The sequence below is a fragment of the Neophocaena asiaeorientalis genome, unplaced genomic scaffold, assembly GCF_003031525.2.
Source record: "Neophocaena asiaeorientalis asiaeorientalis breed wild unplaced genomic scaffold, Neophocaena_asiaeorientalis_V1.1 scaffold272, whole genome shotgun sequence".
Taxonomy (NCBI): domain Eukaryota; kingdom Metazoa; phylum Chordata; class Mammalia; order Artiodactyla; family Phocoenidae; genus Neophocaena; species Neophocaena asiaeorientalis.
Genome location: NW_020175403.1, coordinates 442,836 through 465,553, shown reverse-complemented (window position 1 = coordinate 465,553; position 22,718 = coordinate 442,836). Strand labels below are relative to the sequence as shown.

The 22,718-nt window shown below is 35.4% G+C and overlaps 1 protein-coding gene across 4 annotated transcripts in view; it reads left to right on the top strand.

Moving 5' to 3' along the window:
• Positions 1 to 1,657: 1,657 nt before the first annotated feature.
• The window catches only part of CHD1 (chromodomain helicase DNA binding protein 1), a 72,991-nt gene continuing 51,930 nt past the window's right edge, over positions 1,658 to 22,718 (top strand). For all 4 annotated transcript variants that reach the window (XR_003006164.1, XM_024766962.1, XM_024766961.1 and 1 more), the window contains exon 1: positions 1,658 to 1,850. Coding sequence is in view for 3 of the 4 variants with exons in the window: in XM_024766962.1 (XP_024622730.1) it covers positions 1,798 to 1,850 (53 nt within the window). In the remaining variant the exon portion in view is untranslated. The remainder of the gene's footprint in view (positions 1,851 to 22,718) is intronic.

The window sequence follows — 22,718 nt, the reverse complement described above, 5'->3', positions numbered from 1 at the left end:
GGAGGGCGCGGGGTGGGTCTGTAGGAAGGTGGAGGCGGGAAGGGAGACTCCGGGACCGAGATGGAGGCCCTGGGAGGGATGGGAGTGGGGGGGTGCGTCCGGGTGGCAGGCTGATTGGAGCGAAGCTGCGACGGACGGGGGATGAAGGTTTCCAGCCTCCTTTCGAGAACCGCTTGAAAACTTAGCAGGAGGAAAGCAACTGATAAAAGACGGGGCAAAGAAAAGGCGAATTGAAGAGGTTTAACGATTTAGGGAAGAATCATTGTTAAGACGAGTGAAAGGCAGGAGAGAGCTGCGGGTGCTTGGAGCTTCAGAACTTACGGTTGTAAGAAGGGGCTCAGAAAGAGGACTTAACTCTGAGAAGGAAAATGAGGAGGAGAAAGGAAGTTACAAAGTACAGAGAAAGCCATTTTGAGGGGCGAAAGGGAGGTGAAAAGGAAAGAACGAAAAGAGGAGTGAACTTTCTCAATGAAGAGAGACTTTCGGGAGAGGCAGTTTGTTAGAGTACCTAGATTTTAAAGATCTAATTGTTTAATAGTTAATCTCTTTGGCTAGTTGGAATTAATATTTAACATTAGGAATAAATGTTGCGTGAAATAATTTTTAGATAACAATTCTTGCTAAGTCTACTGGACTGTAGTTTCTGGAATATTAAAATCCCGATCTAGATGCAGAGTTTGCTATGATTAAGTTGGCAGCAGCCTATTTCCCCCCTCTTTTTTTGTGGAATGGAAATAATCGTAGGAGTAAATTCTCTTTGCTGAGGTCGGAGGACAGCTCTGCTCTCAGTCGTCTGTCTCGGTACTTTCTGGCTGGGGAAGGATCTGACGTCTCCTTCCCCCGCTTCTTCCTCTCCCTCCCCTGCCAGAGATCTCCTTTGTTTATTAGTGGGTGGCTTGTAGGTGACTCTCCAGTGTTGTGCTGATATGTTGAAAGGTGGAAATGTTGTATCTTGGTCCATGATTTCTGCCCCAAACCCCCTACTTAAAAGATCATAGTGTATATTCTGTTACCTTTTTCCCCCGGAGGAATCTCTGCATGTCCAAACTGGATATATATACTGTATTATTTAAACTTAAAACTGCGCTATCGGTTTACCTGTGAAAGGACACATTTATTTTGACCTGTACATTTTTTTGGGCTAAGATTATATGATACACTTTTACTCTCCTGTTCTCATGTGAGCATTTTCAACACTTCCCCTCGCTCTGGTATACGAAGTCCTTCGTGATAGGAATTAGTGCTTGGTTAAGGTAACCTTTTTCCCCCTTATTTCATTTATTTGGCCAAGTATCTAATAAGACTATTTTCTATTCTTGGAACGTATGTATATGTTATATACTACCATTTTGCTTTAGTTTTTTGTCTATAATGTGTGGTATATACACACGGTTGCAATTAGTCTAAAAGCTCTATCACTCCACAAATATTTTAATTTTTTCTGTCAAAAATAAGCAGCGGTGTGCTAAATTCTAGTAAGTAGTCAAGAATGTAGTTAATAGAAGCCTAGGTATTTTGAGAAAAAGACCCCTACCCCTTCCTTACCACCTCTAATCTAGTTGGCCTAGATAGATTTGTATAAGTTCCAAATAGACTTATTTATCTTTTTGTCTACAGGAAATTTTCTCACTTTCTTAATTTTTTTTTTTTAGGTGAGTGAAAGGGTCCCAGGAAACCTGTGAATGTTGAAGAAAATTCATCTGTGAATTTTTGATATTCAAAGAGGAGTCAGTATTTATATTCATCTTTTAAACTGGGAAGATTTATATTTTATTTTAAAACTTCTTGATATTTACAATGAATGGACACAGTGATGAAGAAAGTGTTAGAAACAGTAGTGGAGAGTCAAGGTAAGTACTTTATTATCAAGTTTTTATTATGAAAACAGTTGAAAACTTATGTGACTCTTTTTAGTTTTTCTAATAGGCAGAGTTTTCAGATTCAGATTCACTGTTAGCTCTCCAAACATTAAAAAGTTTCTAATAAATAAAGCTTTGTTGAAAATACAGAATTTAATTATTTTTTTCCATTGAGATGCACAAAGAGAAATTTAAATATAGAAAGTTTGGGATACTTAAATCTCTTTGGAGGTCTATATTGTTTGGGTTAATAATTGAAACTAGAGCAAGTAAAGGAAGACATTTAAATTGATTTGACTGTTACTGCACTCTCCAAATAAAGGCAATAAGAATTTCTTTACTCATTTTTTTCTGGCATTTTGGCATTCTATACCTGTGCTGTCCAGTGTAGTAGTCAGTAGCCACATGTGGCTATTTAAATTTAAATTAGTTAAAATTACAAAATATTCAAAATTCAGTACTTAGTCACATTAGACACATTTCAGGTGCTGAATAGTCACATGTAGCTAGTGGCTACCGTGATGAATAGAGAAAAATTGAAAACATTTCTATCATGGCAAAAGTTCTTTTGGACACTGCTGATCTGGACATTTGTTAGAGTATTGCTGCAACACTTTTTTCCCCCATTACCTTTTCAAATTTGAGTTTTAATTATATATGACTGAGTTAAGAGTTCTTACGTGGGCCATGTCTTTGCAAAGAAGATATGGTTTATGGGAGTAAGCCATGTTAAGCTATTTTAATGTGTAAGAAACCTCTTCAAATACAAAGACTTTTAAATTCTTCTGTAGCCCCCCAGTTTTAAGTTACCAGCCACGTTAATAATGCAATCCCATGTAGTTACATATGCTTATCATATATGCTTATCATATAGAGAGGTCAGGAATATGGACACTGGGGTCAGACTGCCTGATTACTTACCCAGTTGTACTTATTAGCTGTGTGAATTAGGGCAAGTTTTTTAACCTCTGAGACTTAGATTTTTGTATTTATAAAATGGGGATTATAGTATTATTTATCTTATTTAAAGTTGAGGATTAAATGAAATGCTACCTGTAAAGGTCTTAAAATAGTTCCTGCTATAATGAGCACTCTATATTATTATAATTAGCATCATATTTTATATAACATAGAACATTACATAACTGAAACATTAATTACAGTGATGGGGAAATGTGAAGGACAAGGAACAGGAAAGTTTTGGCAGTTAAGAGGGCTTCAGGAAAATGTTGGATAGAAAATGAAGCAGTGGGATATGTATTTGACCTGAGGCTTGGGATTTTCTGGTTATGCTAGGTATACTTTATCAGTTTCACGGGCAGACTGTTGGGATAACAAGAACATCATAGAAAACAAGGAGTAGTTATGGGAAGCAGAATGATTTAGTAGAACAAGTATTGGTCTAGGAGTTACAAAACCTGAGTTGACCTGTCTCTGCACTAACTCGTTCTCTGAATGACTTCTGAACTGTAAAATAAGGAGAGTTGAATTAAATGATTTTGAAGTTTCATCCTACTACTTAATATACAAAGTATTTAACAACAGAGTTTAACTGGAAACGCCAAAGTTGAAGGGCTAAACTAGAAGACCTTTGAATTTCAGCTTTGATTCCAATCTCTACAGGTATATTGACTGGAGTAAGTTAATAGGAGAGTCACATTGTCCACATTCTCTTGTTCATTGGTGAACAATGAAATGGTTAATAGGTAGAAATATCTAGGGGAAACGCAGGAGCCTAACTACCCACGAAATAGGAAATAAGACTCTTGAGAGTAAATCTTCTGGTTGAGCATGTAGAGAGATCACATGCTGTTATATTCTGACCCCTTACCTTTTCCAGTAATCTTTTACGTATTTTGCTGCCATATGTAAAGCAAAGGGGGAGTCTTAAATCAAATTTGATATAGTAGAGATGAAAAAAAATTAAACCCTGTGAAATCAAATTTACTTGAATCTTTTACAATGCATACTCATTTTAAATAAATGCAATGTATATTCTCTAATTATTCTGAGTCATTATTTCTACCATATAGGTTTTATGTACTTCTTAGAATTGTGGCTGTCAGGTTATCTAGTTCTTGCAACTGCCTTGGTGTTTATCTGAAGAAGGGAGACCTGCTTCTGTTTTCCTTTCATTTTCTTCCTTTCTTCTGTTATGCTGTCCTTTTCCTTTGCTCTACCATAGTTACTAAGCCTCAGTGCCCCCATACCAGAAGCTTTCATAACAAGGCAGTACAGAGAAGGGAGATTGTGCCTAGTTAAAAGAGTGAGGTGAACTTTATAGATACAGGGATTTTCTTGCAAAAACCAAAAGTCACCATAACTATGAATATTAATATAGAGTGATGAGGGGACAGATATGCTTTTTTTTAAAAAATAAAGCACACATCTTTTTTTTAATTAATTTTTTTTTTTTTTTTTTTTTGGCTGTGTTGAGTCTTTGTTGGCTTTCTCTAGTTGCAGCAAGCGGGTGCTACTCTTTCTTGCAGTGCGTAGGCTTCTCACAGCGGTGGCTTCTCTTGTTGCGGAGCACGGGCTCCAGGCGCCCGGGCTTCAGTAGTTGTGCCACGTGGGCTCAGTAGTTGTGGCTAGCTTGCTCTAGAGTGCGGGCTCAGTAGTTGTGGTGCACAGGCTTAGTTGCTCCGTGGCATACGGGATCTTCCTGGGCCAGGGATTGAACCCATGTCCCCTGCATTGGCAGGTGGATTCTTAACCACTGGGCCCCCGGGGAAGCCCTATGCTTGTTTTTAAAATTGATATATGCTGTAGAATTTGATTGTTATTGGCTAGAATTTTTACATGTATTTTTGCTTCAGATTTCCTCTTTTTCCTTCATGGAAATTTATGAAATGAAGTAGAATTAAGCAAGAAGTCATTTGGCATTTTTAGTTGGTATGATTAGCTTTCTACTCAAAAGTGTCTGTTTTGCTTCTTTTGATGTGAAAACCTTTCCATAACCATTGACAGAAAGGAAGAAGAATACACAGGAGAATGTCTCTTTGGCTATGTTATAACTGACAATTTTGAAACTTATTTACTAAGAAATGTGTGTCAGGATGCACCTGTACCTCAGTTTCAAGTTAGCACAAAGTTTATTATATAACTGAAGTTAAGCTTTCTGAAGATACTATTGGAAGATTTCAAAGCATCAGTTCCCAGCTCTCTAGATTTCTGTTGTTAATTGTAATGAAGTTTTTCAAAGCCTGGTTAGACATTTTTTATTTTAAAGTTAACTTGAATGATGATTTGCTCCAGAAATAGATTTGTGGGTAAAGACCATAAATACATGGTTACATTTTACTAATTTTTGTACGATTGATAAATGCTTAATACTCAGAAGTAATTTCTCTGCTTGCCTGTAGATTAAATTTTCAATAATGTAAATTTGCCCACGTAAATTTGAGAATTTATTTTAATTGTTTAGTCTATATAGTATGCTTATGAAAAATTATCACAGAGTGAAGGAAATTTTGGTGATGTGTTATAACAGTCTTACCTACTTAGAATTGATCTAGAGCTGGCAACTGAGCTATATTGACCTGATTCTAAAAGAATTTTTTTTTTTAATTATTTATTTATTTATTTGGCTGCATTGGGTCTTAGTTGCGGTACGTGGGATCTTCATTGCGGCGCGAGGGCTTCTCTGGTTGTGACATGTGGGCTCTAGAGTGCATGGACTCAGTAGTTCTGGCACAGGCTCTCTAGTTGTGGTGCACGGGCTCAGTAGTTGTGGCACACAGGCTTAGTTGCCCTGCAGCATGTGGGACCCTAATTCCCTGACACGTATCGAACCCATGTCCCCTGCACTGGAAGGTGGACTGTTAACCACTGGACCACCAGGGAAGTCCCTAAAAGAATTCTTTCCTTGTTATATTATAGCTTTTTATAGCATTAACAGTGCTTGACCTAATATACTTATAAATATGTTTTAAATATATATGTGTGTAAATTTTATATTTACTTAGAGGAGCTCTGTTGCAATTAAATTTCCTTGGCTTACTGAAAATATTTTAATTGTTTTAAGCTTCAAAAATCTTTGGGTCTCAACTTTTGAAGTGTTTTGAGTAGGCAGTGAGTAGGAAATATGATCAGTGGAAATGTTCTAAATGAAAATCTCATTTTTAGAAATTCAGAGTCACTTAAACACTTTTTAAAGGCTTTGAGAAAAAAGCCAGATAGTCGAAATGACCTGTTAAATTTAAGGAACACCAAGTCAAAGTTAATTTGAAGACAGGGCTGCATATTTCACCATATATCTGTTAGTATCCTACCAAAGACTTCTTTGATATACCATTTTTGGAAACATTGCTTTTATGTATACACATACCAGCAAGATTTCTTGCCATCAAAATCAGTTTCTTTTAATAAATGAATTTGAACATTTTTTAAAGGCAGTAGAATGGTATTTCCTGAGCTTACTTTGATGTTATCTCAGAGTTTTCTAAATTAATTAATTAATTTTTATTTTTGGCTGCGTTGGGTCTTCGTTGCTGCGCACGGGCTTTCTCTAGTTGCGGTGAGCGGGGGCTACTCTTCATTGTGGTGCGCGGGCTTCTCATTGCAGTGTCTTCTCTTGTTGTGGAGCACAGGCTATAGGCGTGCGGGCTTCAGTAGTTGTGGCGCATGGGCTCAGTAGTTGTGGCGCGTGGGCTCTAGAGTGCAGGCTCAACAGTTGTGGTGCACGGGCTTAGTTGCTCCGTGGCACGTGGGATCTTCCCAGACCAGGGATCGAACCCATGTCCTGTGCGTTGGCAGGCGGATTCTTAACCACTGCGCCACCAGGGAAGTCCTCAGAGTGTTTTTTAAAAGGTTCAATTCTTAAATTTCAAAAGTTGAATGTGAAGAAGCATTTTAAGGAAGACAGGAAAATGTGAAATCACAAAGCCAGAATGGCTAGAAATCATTGAGTTAAAGAAACTGGTTTTTAAAATTAACTGTGATGTCATTCATTAATTGTAGGAAAGTATGACTGGTTTACATCTCATTTTTTTGTTAATCCCTATTTCTTGATTCAGTATGTACTTCATCTTTTCCTACTAGTTTTTTCTTTCCTCAAATATCTTGTACATGCTACTGAATCTCAGATCATTTATTAAGATCATTTTTTATGCTTTGAAAACTCAATAAACTGTTAATCAGGAGCTTTGGTAATAGGTTACTCTCTCCAAACTGAATTCACAGAATTAAAATTTTCCCGGGACTTCTGAAAATTGTGGTTAATCTAGATTACTGCAATGTATTTAGACTAATTTTTAATTGGTAAAGATAAGAGAATTGTATGTGATTTGACTTTTAAAGACATTATTTTTATCTTCACAGGCGTGAGATAATGGGGCAAATATTAATGTGTAGTTGCCCCTTTATTATACTGGTTAAGTCATTGCTTATTTAAGATATTGATGACTTGCGGGTTATAGCTGGTACAGTTCTGTGTTTAAAAATACAAGTATTTGTGGCGAAGACATAAAGTTTGGTGGAGAAAACTTTTTTTTGTATTTTTTATGAAAAATTTTAAAACATTATAGAAGTAGAAAAGTTATAGCTCCAGTTGTGGTACTTGGTGTAGCAGCATTGGCATCACCTGGGAGCTTGTTTGTAATGTTCAACCTTGGACCTCACCCCAGACCTCCTGACTCAGAATCTTCTTTCTAACAAGATTCCCAAGTGATATGTATTCATAATAAATTCATATGCATTATATATGAAGCTGTTTGCATGGAGTCATTCACCACCTTGCTACTTGTTGTTATTGATGTTATTATACATGCTTTTTATTTTCTGGGAACCCCCCAGAGAACTGTGTCATAGGCCATGCAAGCAAGAACTTGGGTACGTTTCATTTCTCAGTAATAATGGCAACCAGTAATTATTGAGCTCTTACTCTGACTGAGCCATGGTGTACATGGTGCATTACATTAATTTATTGTAGCTATTCCTTCCAAAATTCCTGTGATATATTTAGTACTATGTTTACCATTCTCCAGAAGGGGAAACCAGATTTATAGCCTTTTTAAACGTCTTAAAAAATACCAAACAACTATTAACCAAATTTCAGATTTTACTTGGATTTTATTGTTTTTCCATTAATGCCCTCTTTCTATTCCAGGATTCAGTCCAGGGTACCATGTTGCATTCACTCTCCCCAGTGTCCTCTGATCTGTGAGAGTTGTTAAGTCTTTCCTTAATTTCTTTAACAGTCTTGAGAAGTACTGGCGAGGTATCCTATAAAACATCCCCCAATTTGGATTTGTCTGATTTTTTTTGCTAGGATAAACTAGGGTTATCAGTTACCAGTTTTTAGAAAGAGTATCACAGAGATGAAGTGCTCTACTGGTCACATCATATGGGGAGCAGAATATCCACTTGACATTACTGATGATGTTAACCTTTATCATTTGACCAAGGTAGTATTTGCCAGGTTTCTCCACTATAAAGTTACTGTTTTTCTCTTTCCATAGTGTATTCTTTGGAAGTAAGTCACTATGTCTAGCCCACTCTCAAGGGATGTGAGTGGTGGCATGGGTGGGAATTAAGTTCTGTCTCCTGCTGGGAGGGAGTAACTACATAATATTAAATGGAATTCTTCTATAAAGAAATAATTTCTCCCTCATTAATTCTGTCATTCACTTATATAAGCACAGACTTATTATGTATATTTTATTCTTTGGGTTATAATCCAGTAGGTTAATTTTATTGTTCAAATTGTTTTAGCCTTGCCCATTGGGAACGCTTTCAAGTTGGCTTCTGTGTTCTTTTTACACCCTCCCATTCTTTTGCCCTAGAATCAACCATTTCTCCAAAGAGCCCTGGCTGGTTTCTTTTATTGGAGAAAAGGGTAATTAGAAACCAAGATTTGGGTGCTGGGTTGCTACTCAGGTGTCACTGCTTTGAAGTCCTCTCAGTAGACAGAGCAGACAGAGTTATATCAATCTATAGATGTTTATATATACTAAACCATGTGTATCTATAGTTGTTTCTGTGTCTGTCCATCTGTGTGCATTTTTAAAATTTTTATTTATTTGTTTGTTTATTTTTGGCTGCGTTGGGTCCTCGTTGCTGCACGCGGGCTCTCTAGCTGCGGTGAGCAGGGGCTACTCTTCGTTGTGGTGCGCAGGCTTCTCATTGTGGTGCACGGGCTCTAGGCACGCGGGCTTCAGTAGTTGCGGGGCATAGGCTCAGTAGTTGTGGCTCGTGGGCTCTATAGCACAGGCTCAGTAGTTATGGCTCACGGGCTTAGTTGCTCCATGGCATGTGGGATCTTCCCAGACCAGGGCTCGAACCCATGTCCCCTGCGTTGGCAGGCAGATTCTTAACCACTGTGCCACCAGGGAAGCCCCCATCTGTGTGCATATTAGGGTAAACATGAATTAGTACTGTTGTCTCCAATTCTAATCCTATACTACAGGATTCATCCTAATCTTCCTTTCTTGTACCTTCATAACTTCCATCTCTAATAGAGAGAAACTTGGCTCCCACCATCTGCCATCCACCATGCATGTACTCCAACCTCAGTATACAAGTAAAGTAGTTTCAGAATTTTTAGACTATACTCCCAGAAGAAACAGATTTACCAACTAAAATACAGTGTCTATGTACAGTGTACAGTTCCTATTATATTTAGCCTTATGGTTTCTAGTCAGAACATTGATTTCCAAAGTTACTTGAGGTAGCTTTCTTCCCCTCATCCCCTTCAGTGTGGTTATGTCATAAGTTTGTAATAGTTAGATTCATATATCAGTTTGCATTCTATCCTGGGATCCTTAGTCACATGGGTTTATGTTTTAAACTTGCATATATTACATTTACTCTGTGATATAGTTTCATGGGTTTTGACAAATGCATAGAATCATTTATCCTCCACCCCAGTACTGTACAGAATGATTCATTTACCCTAAAAGTTGCCCTCTGTGTCCCAGATCTACTGAATCAGAATTTTCATTTTAACAAAATTCCCACGGAAATGAATAGGCATATTAAATTTATATGAATATATATGAAACTATTTACCTGGAGTCATTCAGTATCTTGCCATGTTTTGAAATTATAAATTAAGTTGCAGAAAGATTATTTTGATCTAGAGGTGATAGTGGAATAGCCAAGTTTAAGTACACAATCAAGTGACTGTGCTCAAACTCATGGGGTCGTATAGGCATTCAGGTGAGGTGAAAGAAAATGGAATTGGGCAAATTACTGGAGTGAGGTAATGGGCTATATGGGAAGTCTTCATGGAGTTTTTGAACTTTTGTAATCTTAATGATCAGAAATGATGTGGTTTGGAAAGAAAAGAAGAACAAATGGTGTATATTGAGAAACATGATGGAGAGGAAGGTTTTCACAGGATTCATAGTCCCCCAGTAAAAGAAGTACAAGTTCCCTAGTGCAGAGAATGTGTTGGACATCTTAGTTTCGCAGTTCTTTACCCTGAGGTTTGTTTAGTGTCATACTGAAATTTTGGATGGTTTAGTCCCAGGTGGAGGAAGGAGGAAAAAAGGAAGCATAGCTGAATAAACACTACGTGTATTAAGAGATACCCATGGGAGAGTATATTACCCATGTGAATGGACTGGTCAGACCCACTGGTTTCAGAGAGAGACTCTAGGAATCTCTTGTACCAGAATCAAGTTCTTGTGTATTAATGACTGAGAAAATTGCTGTTTATAATTAGGAGTATATTATCTGTCATTGTGATGAGGTGACTGCTAAGAATTCAACTTTAAATAAATGTTAAACTGAATTTGAAAGTTGCTTTGGTGTGGATAGATTGAGATTTCAGTTATTGAGGTTAAAATACAGAGACACACAAAGTTCTGGCTAAACAGTACTGGCTTATGGGATCCACTGTCTACAGTATCTATCAGAGCTGTGGCATAAGGCACAAAAATAGTGGGGAGCACTTTTCTCAATGAAAACCATTTTCATTAGCTGTTTCACATCTCACTGCTTTTAGAAATACAGTTCTCTGTCCTCAGATAGTTATTTAGATGATTGAGCAACTACTGTGTAATGAATATCATAAGATGCTAAAATTTGAGATTATTCTCTAAAACTTAAAATCAAGAAAGAGACCTAAACCTTTAATGTCTGAGTATCAGGTGGGTATGGTAAATACAGAGAGATACAGTCTGCAGCAGTTCAAAGGTAGGAGACAAGGAAATTTGATCATAAGACAGATGGTTAATCTCTGTATCAAACCCAATATCAGAATGAAATTTTGTGCTTTTTTTTGTTTTTGAGAGATCATTTAAAACCTCTGGTAGCCTTAAATTTTACTCATGTTAAAAGTCCTTGTAATGTGGCTTTTATGGTGGTGAGGTGTTTTGACAGGCTTAGGCAAAAAGCAAAGAATAATTTTTTATACTGAGGAAAAATGATGTTAGAAGGCAATACATTATGAAGAGTTTATATGTAAACTCTTACATATAAGAGTTTATATGTAAAGGATTGGGGCCATTGGAAAAGAGTGGAGTTAGTCTAAATTCCCTCAAAGAAGGCTGTTCTTGTTTTTGTGCTTGAGGTAGATTATAATATGATGATTGCCATCTGATGCAAATACTATAGTATTTCCAGTTCTAAATTACTAAATCCTGAATTACATTAATAAAAGGAAGAACTTTGATCTGAAAGGAAATCTTATAAGAAAAGAATTACAGTTAGGGGTACATGAGAGCTGAAAATGTAAATAATCTCCTTATTCCAGTTTTAGCATGTATTTTATACCAAAGGTTTGACCTAGTGTGCAGTAGTTTATCTCAGTCATACTGTACTACATTGATCATTTCACTTTTTTTTTCACTAAATGACACGGTAGATGCAGGTTCTTATGTGCAGCACACTGTCATGGGTATCTGCAGACTGTGATGAATACCAAATTACAAATAATTTTGTTAGAAAGTAAAATATATAGCACTGGGAACTTTGTTTTCTTGTGAGAGTATTCATTAAAGTAATTTAAAAGCATATAAGTATTTTAAAAACCTTTTTAAAAAAGCAAATTAATCAAATGATTAATCTTTTAAAGATTGAACTTTTAAATGTAGACATTTATTTTATTCTTTGTGCTAATTTTAAAATTATGGATAATTTCAAACATATGCAAAAGTAGTGACAATAATAAAGTGAACCCTTGTGTATATGTCATCTAGTTTCAACATATTTCATCTCATGGTCAATCTAGTTTAATCTGTAAATCCTACCTACTACTCCTCCCCTCAATTACTTTGTGGATTGTTTTGAAACATAATATAATTTCTACATGTGTTAGACTTCCGCATGATAGGTAATACTAATGGGGAAAAAATATAAACGTTAAGTTTTGCCTACTTGTTATAATTATAAATAATAGAATTAGAGGGTTTTATCATATCATTGATATTATAACAAATTTCATACATGTTTTATGAAACTTGTTAAGTAACTTTGAAGTGTATGTATACATAGTCCTTATTTCTCATCTGATTCCCTGAATGCTTATTAGAGAAACTTTTGAGTTTACTGCCTTTACCTCAGATTCAGCATGACTAAACCCAGTCATCTTTGAAATTAGTCTTGCTAAATGTTACCTTTCTTAGCATCTATTTCTAGCAGTTTTATTCTCATTTATTCAGTTAGAGACTTTAAGAATAATACTGTACTTTAAGAACAGTTTATGATAGAATTTTGCATTGGATTGGTAATTTAGAATGCTAAAAGGAGCTGTTGTGTGTGTTCTTTAGTTCCTAACAAAGGCAGTAACTGGTTTTCAGACCCATGAGGATGAATACTTTCCAGATTTTCTCAAACCTTTGATAGTTATTTTATAGCCTGTAGTGAAAGATAAGGATAACAAATTTTAATACAGTGTAATTTTATAGAATTTGAAGGTGATCTGATCTTAGTTATCATCTAGCTGAACCCTTCTCATTTTCTAAGTGACTGCTTCTATGCTAATATATTTTAAATAGTGATTTGCAACACCTTAGAGGACCATAACTGAATTTTTTTTAATGAAACAGAATACTGTAAACTAATAGTGTTCCTTTTGTAGAGTATTACTTCATCAAACTTTTGTTACGTTACATGTGTGCATGTGTATACTACATCATGGTATAAAATGTATTTATTATTTAAGTCATCCAAAAAGTTTAAAAGCCATTGCCTTTGACCACTAATTTGTATTTTTTTTTAATCGTAAGTACTCAGTACCTGCTAATTTCCATATTGTTTCTCTAGCCCTGTTGAAGTGGATAATGGTCTATAAAAATAACTAAAGGCCCCAAGTTAATGAATTCCAGGATGTAGTTAGAAGAGAGATACATGTATAAGCATAATTTGTAATATTGTGAAGGAATTATTAGTAACATATGAGCAAAATATTGTGAACACATGGGCTGGAACAATGACCTGTCCCTACAGAAATTGGAGAAAGTTACATGAAGGATAGGATATTTTTGAGTAATCTTAAAGAGTGAGAAGTTTTATCAGTTGCCTCAGAGAAGAAGTGTTTTCTAGAGGGAAAGTGTGGGGAATACACCAATACCCAGCTCTAAAATTACTCCCTCCATGAAGCCTTGTGCCTAATTTCATTTGCCCTACCTCCGGTTCCTCAATCAACAACAGATCCATCCTTATGTCTTTTTTTCCTTTTTTTTTATCATCATCCTTATATCTTTGATTCTCACAAGTTTTACTTTTCCCATGGCATTTTGTCCCTGCTAGAAACTCTTGTTCAATACTTGTTAGTTGAAGAGATGAGCAAACAAATTCAAATTACATATATATAAAACTTGTTATTTCAAAAGTGTTTATTGCAAAAACATTATTATAGCATATCAGTTAGAGAACCAATTAAGGTGCCATATATACTAGAGTCCTCAAAACACAGGGTCTCAAAAATAGTTACTTCTTTTCATTATCAGCTAAGTGAACTCTACCTCTTGAGGTTATCCAGGTACTCTGGCTAGTAGGACAGCTTTGTTATCTGTAACATGTGGCTTCTATTGCTCCAGTGGTTGCCATCTTCAGTCAACAGGAAGAAAATTGGAATGGGGAGGATTTAAGGCAAGCCAGTTAATGTTTAAGGTGAAGATGTAGAAATTTCACATCACTCCTAGCCATAATCCATTGGCCAAAACCTGTTCACATGGCCACACCTAGCTGAAAGAGATGCTGGGAAATCTAATCTTTAGCTGGGTTGGCATGTGCCATTTAAAACTGGAGTGCCAGTTATGTAATACCAAAGGGCAAGCACAGTGGATACTGGGTGAGTGGGGAGGGGCAAGTAGACAACATTCATATGGCACAACATCAAGGGATATTAAAAATAAATCACTCCTATCATACTAAGAAATTAGTGGCTTTCATTTTTCTGAATTTTCTTTCAATTCTTCATAATATTAGTGTTTGTTTTCTTCACTTAGCCTTCTCTGAACCTCAGTTTGTTTATTTATTGTATGAAAATGAAAGGATTAGATGAGAACCCAGTGTTTGGCACATAGCACCAGTTAGTAATCACCATGTCTTCCTTTTTTTATTAGTTTGTTTGGAAATTGTTAGTATTTCTACAGGTTTTATGCATAGACATTTTATATATTTATACTTATGACAGTCCAAAGAACACCTAACACAAATTTTGAAGTAATGATTCTGATCTTGAACTCAGGAGAAAAAAATCAGTTTTTAAAATTCTAATAGCTATTAATATTGAGCTCCTAGTATATGTCAGATAATATGCTTTACATTTTTTTAAATCTTCACAGTAATCCTTAAGTATGTTTATTATTTCCATGTGGTAGAAACCTGAGGCTTATCTAATGGGTGTAAATATATACATATAATGAGACAAAAGGGCTAGGAGGCGAGGAGAAAATAAGTCAGTTGAATTTCAGAACACCATCAAGTTAGTCCCGAATTTCCCCACAAATGTCTGTCAAAAAATTCTTTCAAAACCTCCCTCAAAGAAGTCCTTTTGAATGGCATTGACAATTAAGCAGTAGTTAAGGAGGAAGGGAGCAAGGCGTAAAGTGAGAATTTGGTGCAATATGCTTGTTCTTTAGAACAGTAAATACAGTTCTTTGATTGCAAATACAGTTCTATTTATTGTAATATAATAAGTTACTACTGTAATTGTCAGGCACACAAGCCTCTATTATAATAAAAATCAGTTTACCTTTTATCAATATATCCTATAACTTCTCTTCCCCTCCTCCTCTCCAGAGTCTAATTCATCTAAATTCTACCAGTTTAAAAAAAGGAAAGAAAAATTACGGAAATGTGATATATTAGAAAGAAAATCTTTACATATTAGGAAGTAAAGAAGTAAACAAATGGATATGTTTTTAAAATGAAATCGTCGATTTAAGCCTTTGATAAATTAAAGGTAGTCTAACTTACGTATGATGTTTAAATACACAGTGGTTTTTTCTTCTTCGTTAGTGCTACTGTTTTGAGATGTTCCTTTCATTCCTCCTCAGTACTTCTACACCCACTTCAGTATTACTTTCTTTTGACTTTTCAATCTATTCCAAGATTTATCAGGGCCAGTTTCTTCTGTTGGCGATCTAGTGGTAAGGAAAGCAGCTGTCCGTTGCTACCACTTTCTTAGAAGGTCATTATTTTATTCATTCTTTCTATATGTTCCATTGCAGGCTAGTTTCCAATTCCTGTGATAAAAAAGCATGTTTTTCCTGTAACATAGAAGAATCTTTGTTTATTCACTTGAGAGTACATTATTTTCAAGTACTCAGTATAGGTAGTAGTGTTTTCTTTAGTTCAAAGGACTGATAAGAGTGGAAAGTTGAGTATAGAGAAAGGAGGTCTTGCAATTCTGTCATAGGCTGGGCTGAGCTAACATAGACTCTCACTCTGAAGCACTTCCTACCCACAAACACGTGAAAATGCTAAATAATATAGAGCAAAGGAAAAAAAAGTAGATGTGCAGCTGAACTTTAGAGAAAACTTTGATGTGCCAGGAACAGAACGGAACTCAAAGTCAGAGCAGTAAGCTCTGAGCAAACAGGACAACGTAGGATATTTGGAAGGGGCCCTCTGGACAGGGTGCTGGGATTGGGACTGGAACTTAGTATTTGACTACAGAATTAAGTCTCCTTAAAGCTGGGACCTTAGAAGGGTTGTCTTCTCTGAAAACAGTTTATGAAGTCTCCCTATATGTGCCTTCAAGGACATTTTTTGGTGGTGAGGATAAAATGGAATTCGTTTTACCAAAATATTTTGAAAGCTATAAAGAGATATTAAAAATTTTGTCTTAATTGGAGTATAAATGAGAAAAGGAGCCATAAGGGCCAAACAGATAACATAAATGAATGAAGCTGTCCAGGTATAAAACATTTGTTTAGGGGAGGCGACTGGTGAATTGGAGGTCATATCCTTCATCAGAAGGAACCAGTGCTACTTAGATATAGACAATTGTGACCATGTGGGAAGTGGACCTGGTGTTTTCAGATCGTCTGATTCTTCAAAATAAAAAAAAAGGAAGAAAAAATTTCTTCTTAAAATTATTTTCTCCAAAACAGTTTTAAGTTAGATGACTTGGAGGAAGAAAAAACCCAAAAGAGAAAAGTAGAGGCAGAGAAGCCAGGAGTAAGAACAAGAAAATTTCTGTGGAAGATTTAGGCTTATGGTGTTTTTGAATAAAAGTAATGAGGAGGTAGTATTAGCCATTTATTAATTCATAAATATATTTTCAGAATATGTCAGGTAGAGTGCTAGAAAGTAGGGATACAGTTGTTAAGTAAAACACCCCTGTGCTCATACTAGTTTATGTTAAGCATACACTAAGTGCCAGATACCATGCTAGATGTCTAATGTAGTCTGGGGGAAGAGGTCTAGAACTAGGGAAGAAGGTGGGATGAAGATTAACAAGTTTTCCAGGTAGGGAGAATTGCTTTATACCAAGGCTGTGAGGTGAGAAAGCATGGCAAATTCAAGGGCTAAAGGAGGTTAGTGAGACTAGGGTGCAGAATAGAGACATTTAAGATAAATTGGAGAGGTAGGCAGAGATCAGATTTTAGTCATTTTATCCCAAGAACAAAAGTGAGTCATTAAAACTCCTCAAGGGCTTCCCTGGTGGCGCAGTGGTTGAGAGTCCGCCTGCCGATGCAGAGGACAAGGGTTCGTGCCCCGGTCTGGGAAGATCCCACGTGCCGCGGAGTCGGTAAAGAAAGAAAAAAAAAAAAAAAAAAAAAAAAAACTCCTCAAGGTACTAGCTTCACCAGGGGCTAAGAGATGGGGCCAAGGCATATGTAATTGAAAACTTGGAGAGGGATGGTCATCTTGATGTTTGTTAGAATTTGAAAAGCATTTCTCAGAGCCAATCCATACATACAGAATCATAACATTTTAGTTATGTGGAACTCATGAGGAAGTAAACCATTGATGATAGCTGCACTAAAGCTCCTAAAAACTTAACTTGAATAAAACAATTTAAAAATGGATTTAATGTCTTACTGAACAGAATATTAATTTTTCATGGTCACTCAGGTTATTAAGAACATTCACTTACCATAACCTTGGGAATATTGGAAAAGAATATTGGCTTTTATACTAAAAGAATCTTGCAAATGTGAATTTTGAGTACTTTTCCTACTGTCAGACAGCTGGAAATTCTGAAGGCAAATCAGAAGGGCCAAAAAAGGGAGCATCTCCTAGCTGAGTCAGCCCGGTTGAGTAGCCTTCTGGGAAGTACAACGCAACATTTCTGCTTATGTTTCATTTGTCAGAACTTTTAGCTAATAGCCATACTTTAGCTGCAAGGAGTTTTTGCTGTACACTTTTTTATACTTTGTAGACCATAACATTGGGATTTCTGTTACTAAGGAAAAGAAGACATGCTGAGTTGGGTGACCAGCAGTTTCTGAGGCAGCTTTTGTATACAGCTGGTCTTTAATTTCCCTTCCTTAGTGTTTTTATCTTTCCATATCTCTTAAGGAAAAGTTTTATGCAGTTCTTATATTTTTACCTATTCAGCTTGGCCATTTTATTGGCTGAATATTAGATATTTTATTTTTCATGCCACTGAATGTTTACTTACTTGCCTGTTTCATATGCATTTGACATCTGCAGCTTTAAAATTTCCTCATCTTTGTACCTTTTACTACTTGAATATGAGATACCACAATATTGAATATTAGTGACACAATCTTGTGGTATTGGAAAAAGTTATTTTTGTTTATTAACATTTCAATTTTGAATTAATTTCAAATTACAGAAAAGTTGTAAGAATTTCAAATTACAGAAAAGTTGCAAGAATAGTTCCTGTAATATGCTTCTGCCTGGATGCACTGATTTAGCTTTTTGCCACATTTCCCTTTTATTCTTTCTTTTTATACATATATGTTTATATACATGATATTTATGTAATATGTATTTATTTTTCCTGAATAATTTGAGAGTAGGTTGCAAAAATCATATCCATTTATGCTTTTAAAACTTCAGTATATATATTTTTAAGAACCAAGGATTTCCCTTATATAAGCCCTGTATAGTTATTATATTCAGGAAAATTTACGTTAATATAATACTTTAATCTTTATTCTGTATTCCAGTTTGGTCAATCATCCCAGTCATCTTTCAGTACAGGGTTCAGTCTAAAATTGGATTTGGCTGTCATGTCTCTTTAATCTCCTTTAATCTGAAACAATTCCTCTTTCTTTGTCTTTCATGACATTAGCATTTTGAAGGCTATAGGCTAGTTATTTTATAGAATATATTTCTCAGTTTAGGTTTGTCTTATGTTTACTTATGATTTGATGCAATTTATACATCCCCTGCACTCTGCATCCCCTGGCTGGAGGACTGTGTGAGTGATGATATGTCTTTCACAAAGGTATCAAATCTGGAGGCTCATAATGTCTGTCTGTCCCTATTGGTGATATTAGTTTTGATCACCAGGACAGGGTGATATCTGGTTTTTCCACTGTAGTTTCTAATTTATCCATTAATACAGCTAATAAGCAATTTGTGAGAAGATACTTTGAGACTGTGTAAATATCTTACTCATCAAACTCCCCCCTAGATTTAGCATCTTTTGATGATTTTTGCCTGAACCAGTGTTTTCTATGATGATTGCAAAATGGTAATTTTCTAACACTGCCACTCTGTCCACATTTACCAGTTGGCATTCAGAATTCTTTCAGCCTGTCATCTGCCATCTGTCTGTCTGTCTTTCTACCTACCTACCTATCATAAGCATGGACTTGAGGATTCCTGTTTTATTTACTAGGTAATAATCCTTTACTGTCTGTTTTGATGCTCAAATCAGATTGAGCTGATGGAAGCCCCTTCAAGTTAGCTCCCATATCTTGTTTTTTCTTCTTTTCTCTTTAGTATTTTGCTTTTTGGCACAGCAAGCTTGTTTAGGTTCATCTGGTGCCTTCCCTGTCCCAGCCTTAGAATCTGCCATTTCTCAAAGGACTTCTAGTTTACTTAAGTGTGGATTTGTATTTAGGAATCAAGACCTGGGTGCTAGGTGATTGTAAATTTAAAATTTCAAAGGGGATATATTTACATTGGTTGATAAATAGCAAATAAGAAGATACACTGCCATAAATACAAAAAAGATATGCAGAGGGTCATTTTTTTGTATCATTGTTTGTGGTATCAAAAGACTGGTTCATCTTTGAGGGACAGGTTGAAACTATGGTGTATCTACAAAATGGAGTATATGCAGTTGCATAAAGGAAAGGGGACTGTATCCCTACACTGCTATGGAATGACCTCCAGGATACAATGTGTGTATAATATGACATTTATATAAGATTGTAAATATGTTAATGATCATTTGTGAAAAGGGAATATAAATATACTCTTACTCATAATTTGCTTATATTGAAAAAGGGAAAATAAGTGAAAAACTTAAAAAAATAATTTCTGAAGGGGGAGAGAGGTCATGGTGTAGAGGAGACAAGGATGGAAGCTGGATTTTGATAACTTTGGTAGCTCAGGTTGGATCCAAGTAAATAATAAAGCAAGATTAGATCAAAGTGAATAAAAAGCAGTTCCTAAAAATGAAAAAAAAGCAAATGACCCTAATTAAACAAAATTAGTGACCATACAGAAATTTGGTGATCAAAACTAATATCACTAATAAAATATCACTATTTTAGTTGGCTTCAAAGCAGTAATTTGATAGTAGGGGTGAGTATTCCTGAAGGCCAAGAAGAATTGTGAAGAAATCTTAACTTTTAGTTAAGATGTCTCAACTAAAAGTTAAGACATCTTAACTTTTAGTTAACATTGTTAATCAATGTTATTGCTATTTTGAAACTGTTATGTATATTCTAAGATAAAGCAAATAAATAATTTTATTAGTGTCATTTGGAACCAAGAAACTCAACCCAAGTGATGGTATAAATATAAAATCAGAGAAGTAAAAAAACCTACAAATTTGACTTGGAATTACAGTGTAAATTCTTAATTCATTGTCTCTAAAAATACACGTATCCCAGCTCATCTTATTAAAAAAAGAATCTTAAAAACAATGACCAATCCAGTAGTAATAGGCTCACCTAGTACTCAGACTGCAATTTAATTTCCAGCTTAAACAGAAGCAGGGCTTTTTGATGAAATGCCTGAGTTACAGTCTGAGGCAAGAAATATATAAGATGAGCGTGGTTCATCTCATCAGACCAGAAAGTGAGGAAGCTATCAAAGACGACTTGAGGTCTTGTGAAAAGGATTCAGGAAGTAGTAAAGGGTTTCCTGTTCGCTAAAGAGGGGTCAATTTGGGCATTAACAATGATAATGGATTGTTAAAACTCATCAAATAACTTCAAATCCATGAGTTCATAATGAGACTTAGAAAATTACTGGTCTACTTACTTTGAAAGGATGCTAGCATTTTGAAAGCTGGAAAAGAAGGAAAAGAAATGTAAGTGCATTTCCTGTATGAACTGTACCTCAAAGTTAACAAATATGGTGAGGGAAATTTTCTCCTTATAGAAGAAGTATTCCACCTACTAGTGAAGAAATGATATACTGGGTAAATAAAGAATGATATAATATCACCATTTTACTGCCTCTAAATAAATAGTGGATGAATTCCCTGTAGGGGTTATGAGGAACTGTATAATGGAAGGATAAGGCTGGAAATAACCTGTACACACAGATCAAACAACCTCATACAAAAAGAGACAACCAAACATTGTTTTTTCTAATAGAAGTCCACAACAACTCTTAAAATACATTCTTGCCAAGAAGTACTGAATTTAAATCTGAGCCTCTAGATCGAACAGTTTACAAGAAATACAAGGGACAGAAAAATCTGTGAAATAATACCACAGAGATGCAGTCAGTAAAATCTGGAAAGCAGGAAATGTCTGCAGGAAAAACTGCCTAACTTATTCTACAAAATAAATTGCAAGGGGGAAAAAAAAAGGAGAGGGAACTGTCAGGTTAATGAAAGAGACTTAAATACGTGATTCAGTTGCAGTATATGAACTGTGTTTGGATTTCCAGTCCATGAAGAAACGAAATCAACTAAAGAGATAAACTAAACTGGATATTTAATACTATTTAATAATAATATCATATTTAACATTAAGGAATAAGTGATTTTGTTTTAAAAATGATACTCATTTTGTGGATGTTTAAAAATAGGAGTTTTTTTGTTGTTTGTTTTTACATATGAGTACTAAAGTATTTATGGATGAAATTTTAACATGTTTGAGATTGTGTGTTTGTGGGAAGCTGGATTATTTGAAACAAGATTGGTATGAGTTGTTAATTGCGAAGCTGGTTGTTAGATAAATGGTAATTCTTTATATTACTCTCATTTATATTTGAAATTGAGCATAGAAACAAGCTTGAAAAGAAACATTAATTGCTATTTTATGTTTAAATGTTGTATTTCTACTTAATTTACCCTAAGAAAACTATAATTTTATCAAAGTACCCATAAATATGATGGTGGGTTTTTTTTTTTTTTTTGGTAAATTGAGAAAGATGAGGAAAAGAATTCAGTGTTTTTAATAATCTACCACCTTATTACTGTTGGGCTAGTGAGGTTTAATATAAGTAATAACTCTTAAGTGGTATACAGATACTTATGTTGTATTAAAAAATAAGTGCTATTGATTACTACCTAAATAAATAAAATGTTAATTGGAGCTTAGAAATATTTTTTATAGTCAAACTCGATTTGTGAATTTTATGTAAGACGTTGTATCCATATATATCTTTGATTTGTTTGCTTATGACATTTATCCACCCACCAAACATATATTGAGCCCTTCATTTAGTGCTCAGCATACAAAGAACAAGTAAGAATTCCAGGAACATATGGTAGAATACCAAAGGTAGGATACCAAAAAACAAAAGAAAACAGAAAACTACAGTGATTATTATATGATGTGTGTACGGGCAAGATAGTAATAGGTACAGGATGCTGTGGGAATGCTGAGGTAAGCCTGATTTAATGTTCAGATGATTTAATGTTGGAGTCAAGAGAGATTTGAGGGAGAAGTACCCATGAAGTGAGGCTCAAGTAGAAATTATATAGTGGGGGAAAAAAAGGGCAGTAATTATGCAAAAGCAGGAAGTGGGAAGAGAAACTAGCTCTCAGAGAATTACAAGTAGTTTGCTATCACTAAAACTAAGGGTTTATGTGGGAAAGTGGCTGGAGATAGGTTGGCAGAGACAAATTCCTGCACCTCATAGGTGTTTGACCTTTGTTACAGAAACACTGAAAACTTCTCAAGTTAGGCCATGTTTAATTTTTATTCTAGAAAGAGCATTATGAGCAGTGGCTGTCTAGAAAGAGCATATGCAGCAGTGGGCTGAAATAGAATTACTTCATTAGGGAGAGGCTTTTCACCTATTTTCGCTCAGAATTTTATGTCTGAATATATATTCCTCCCCCCCCCCCCG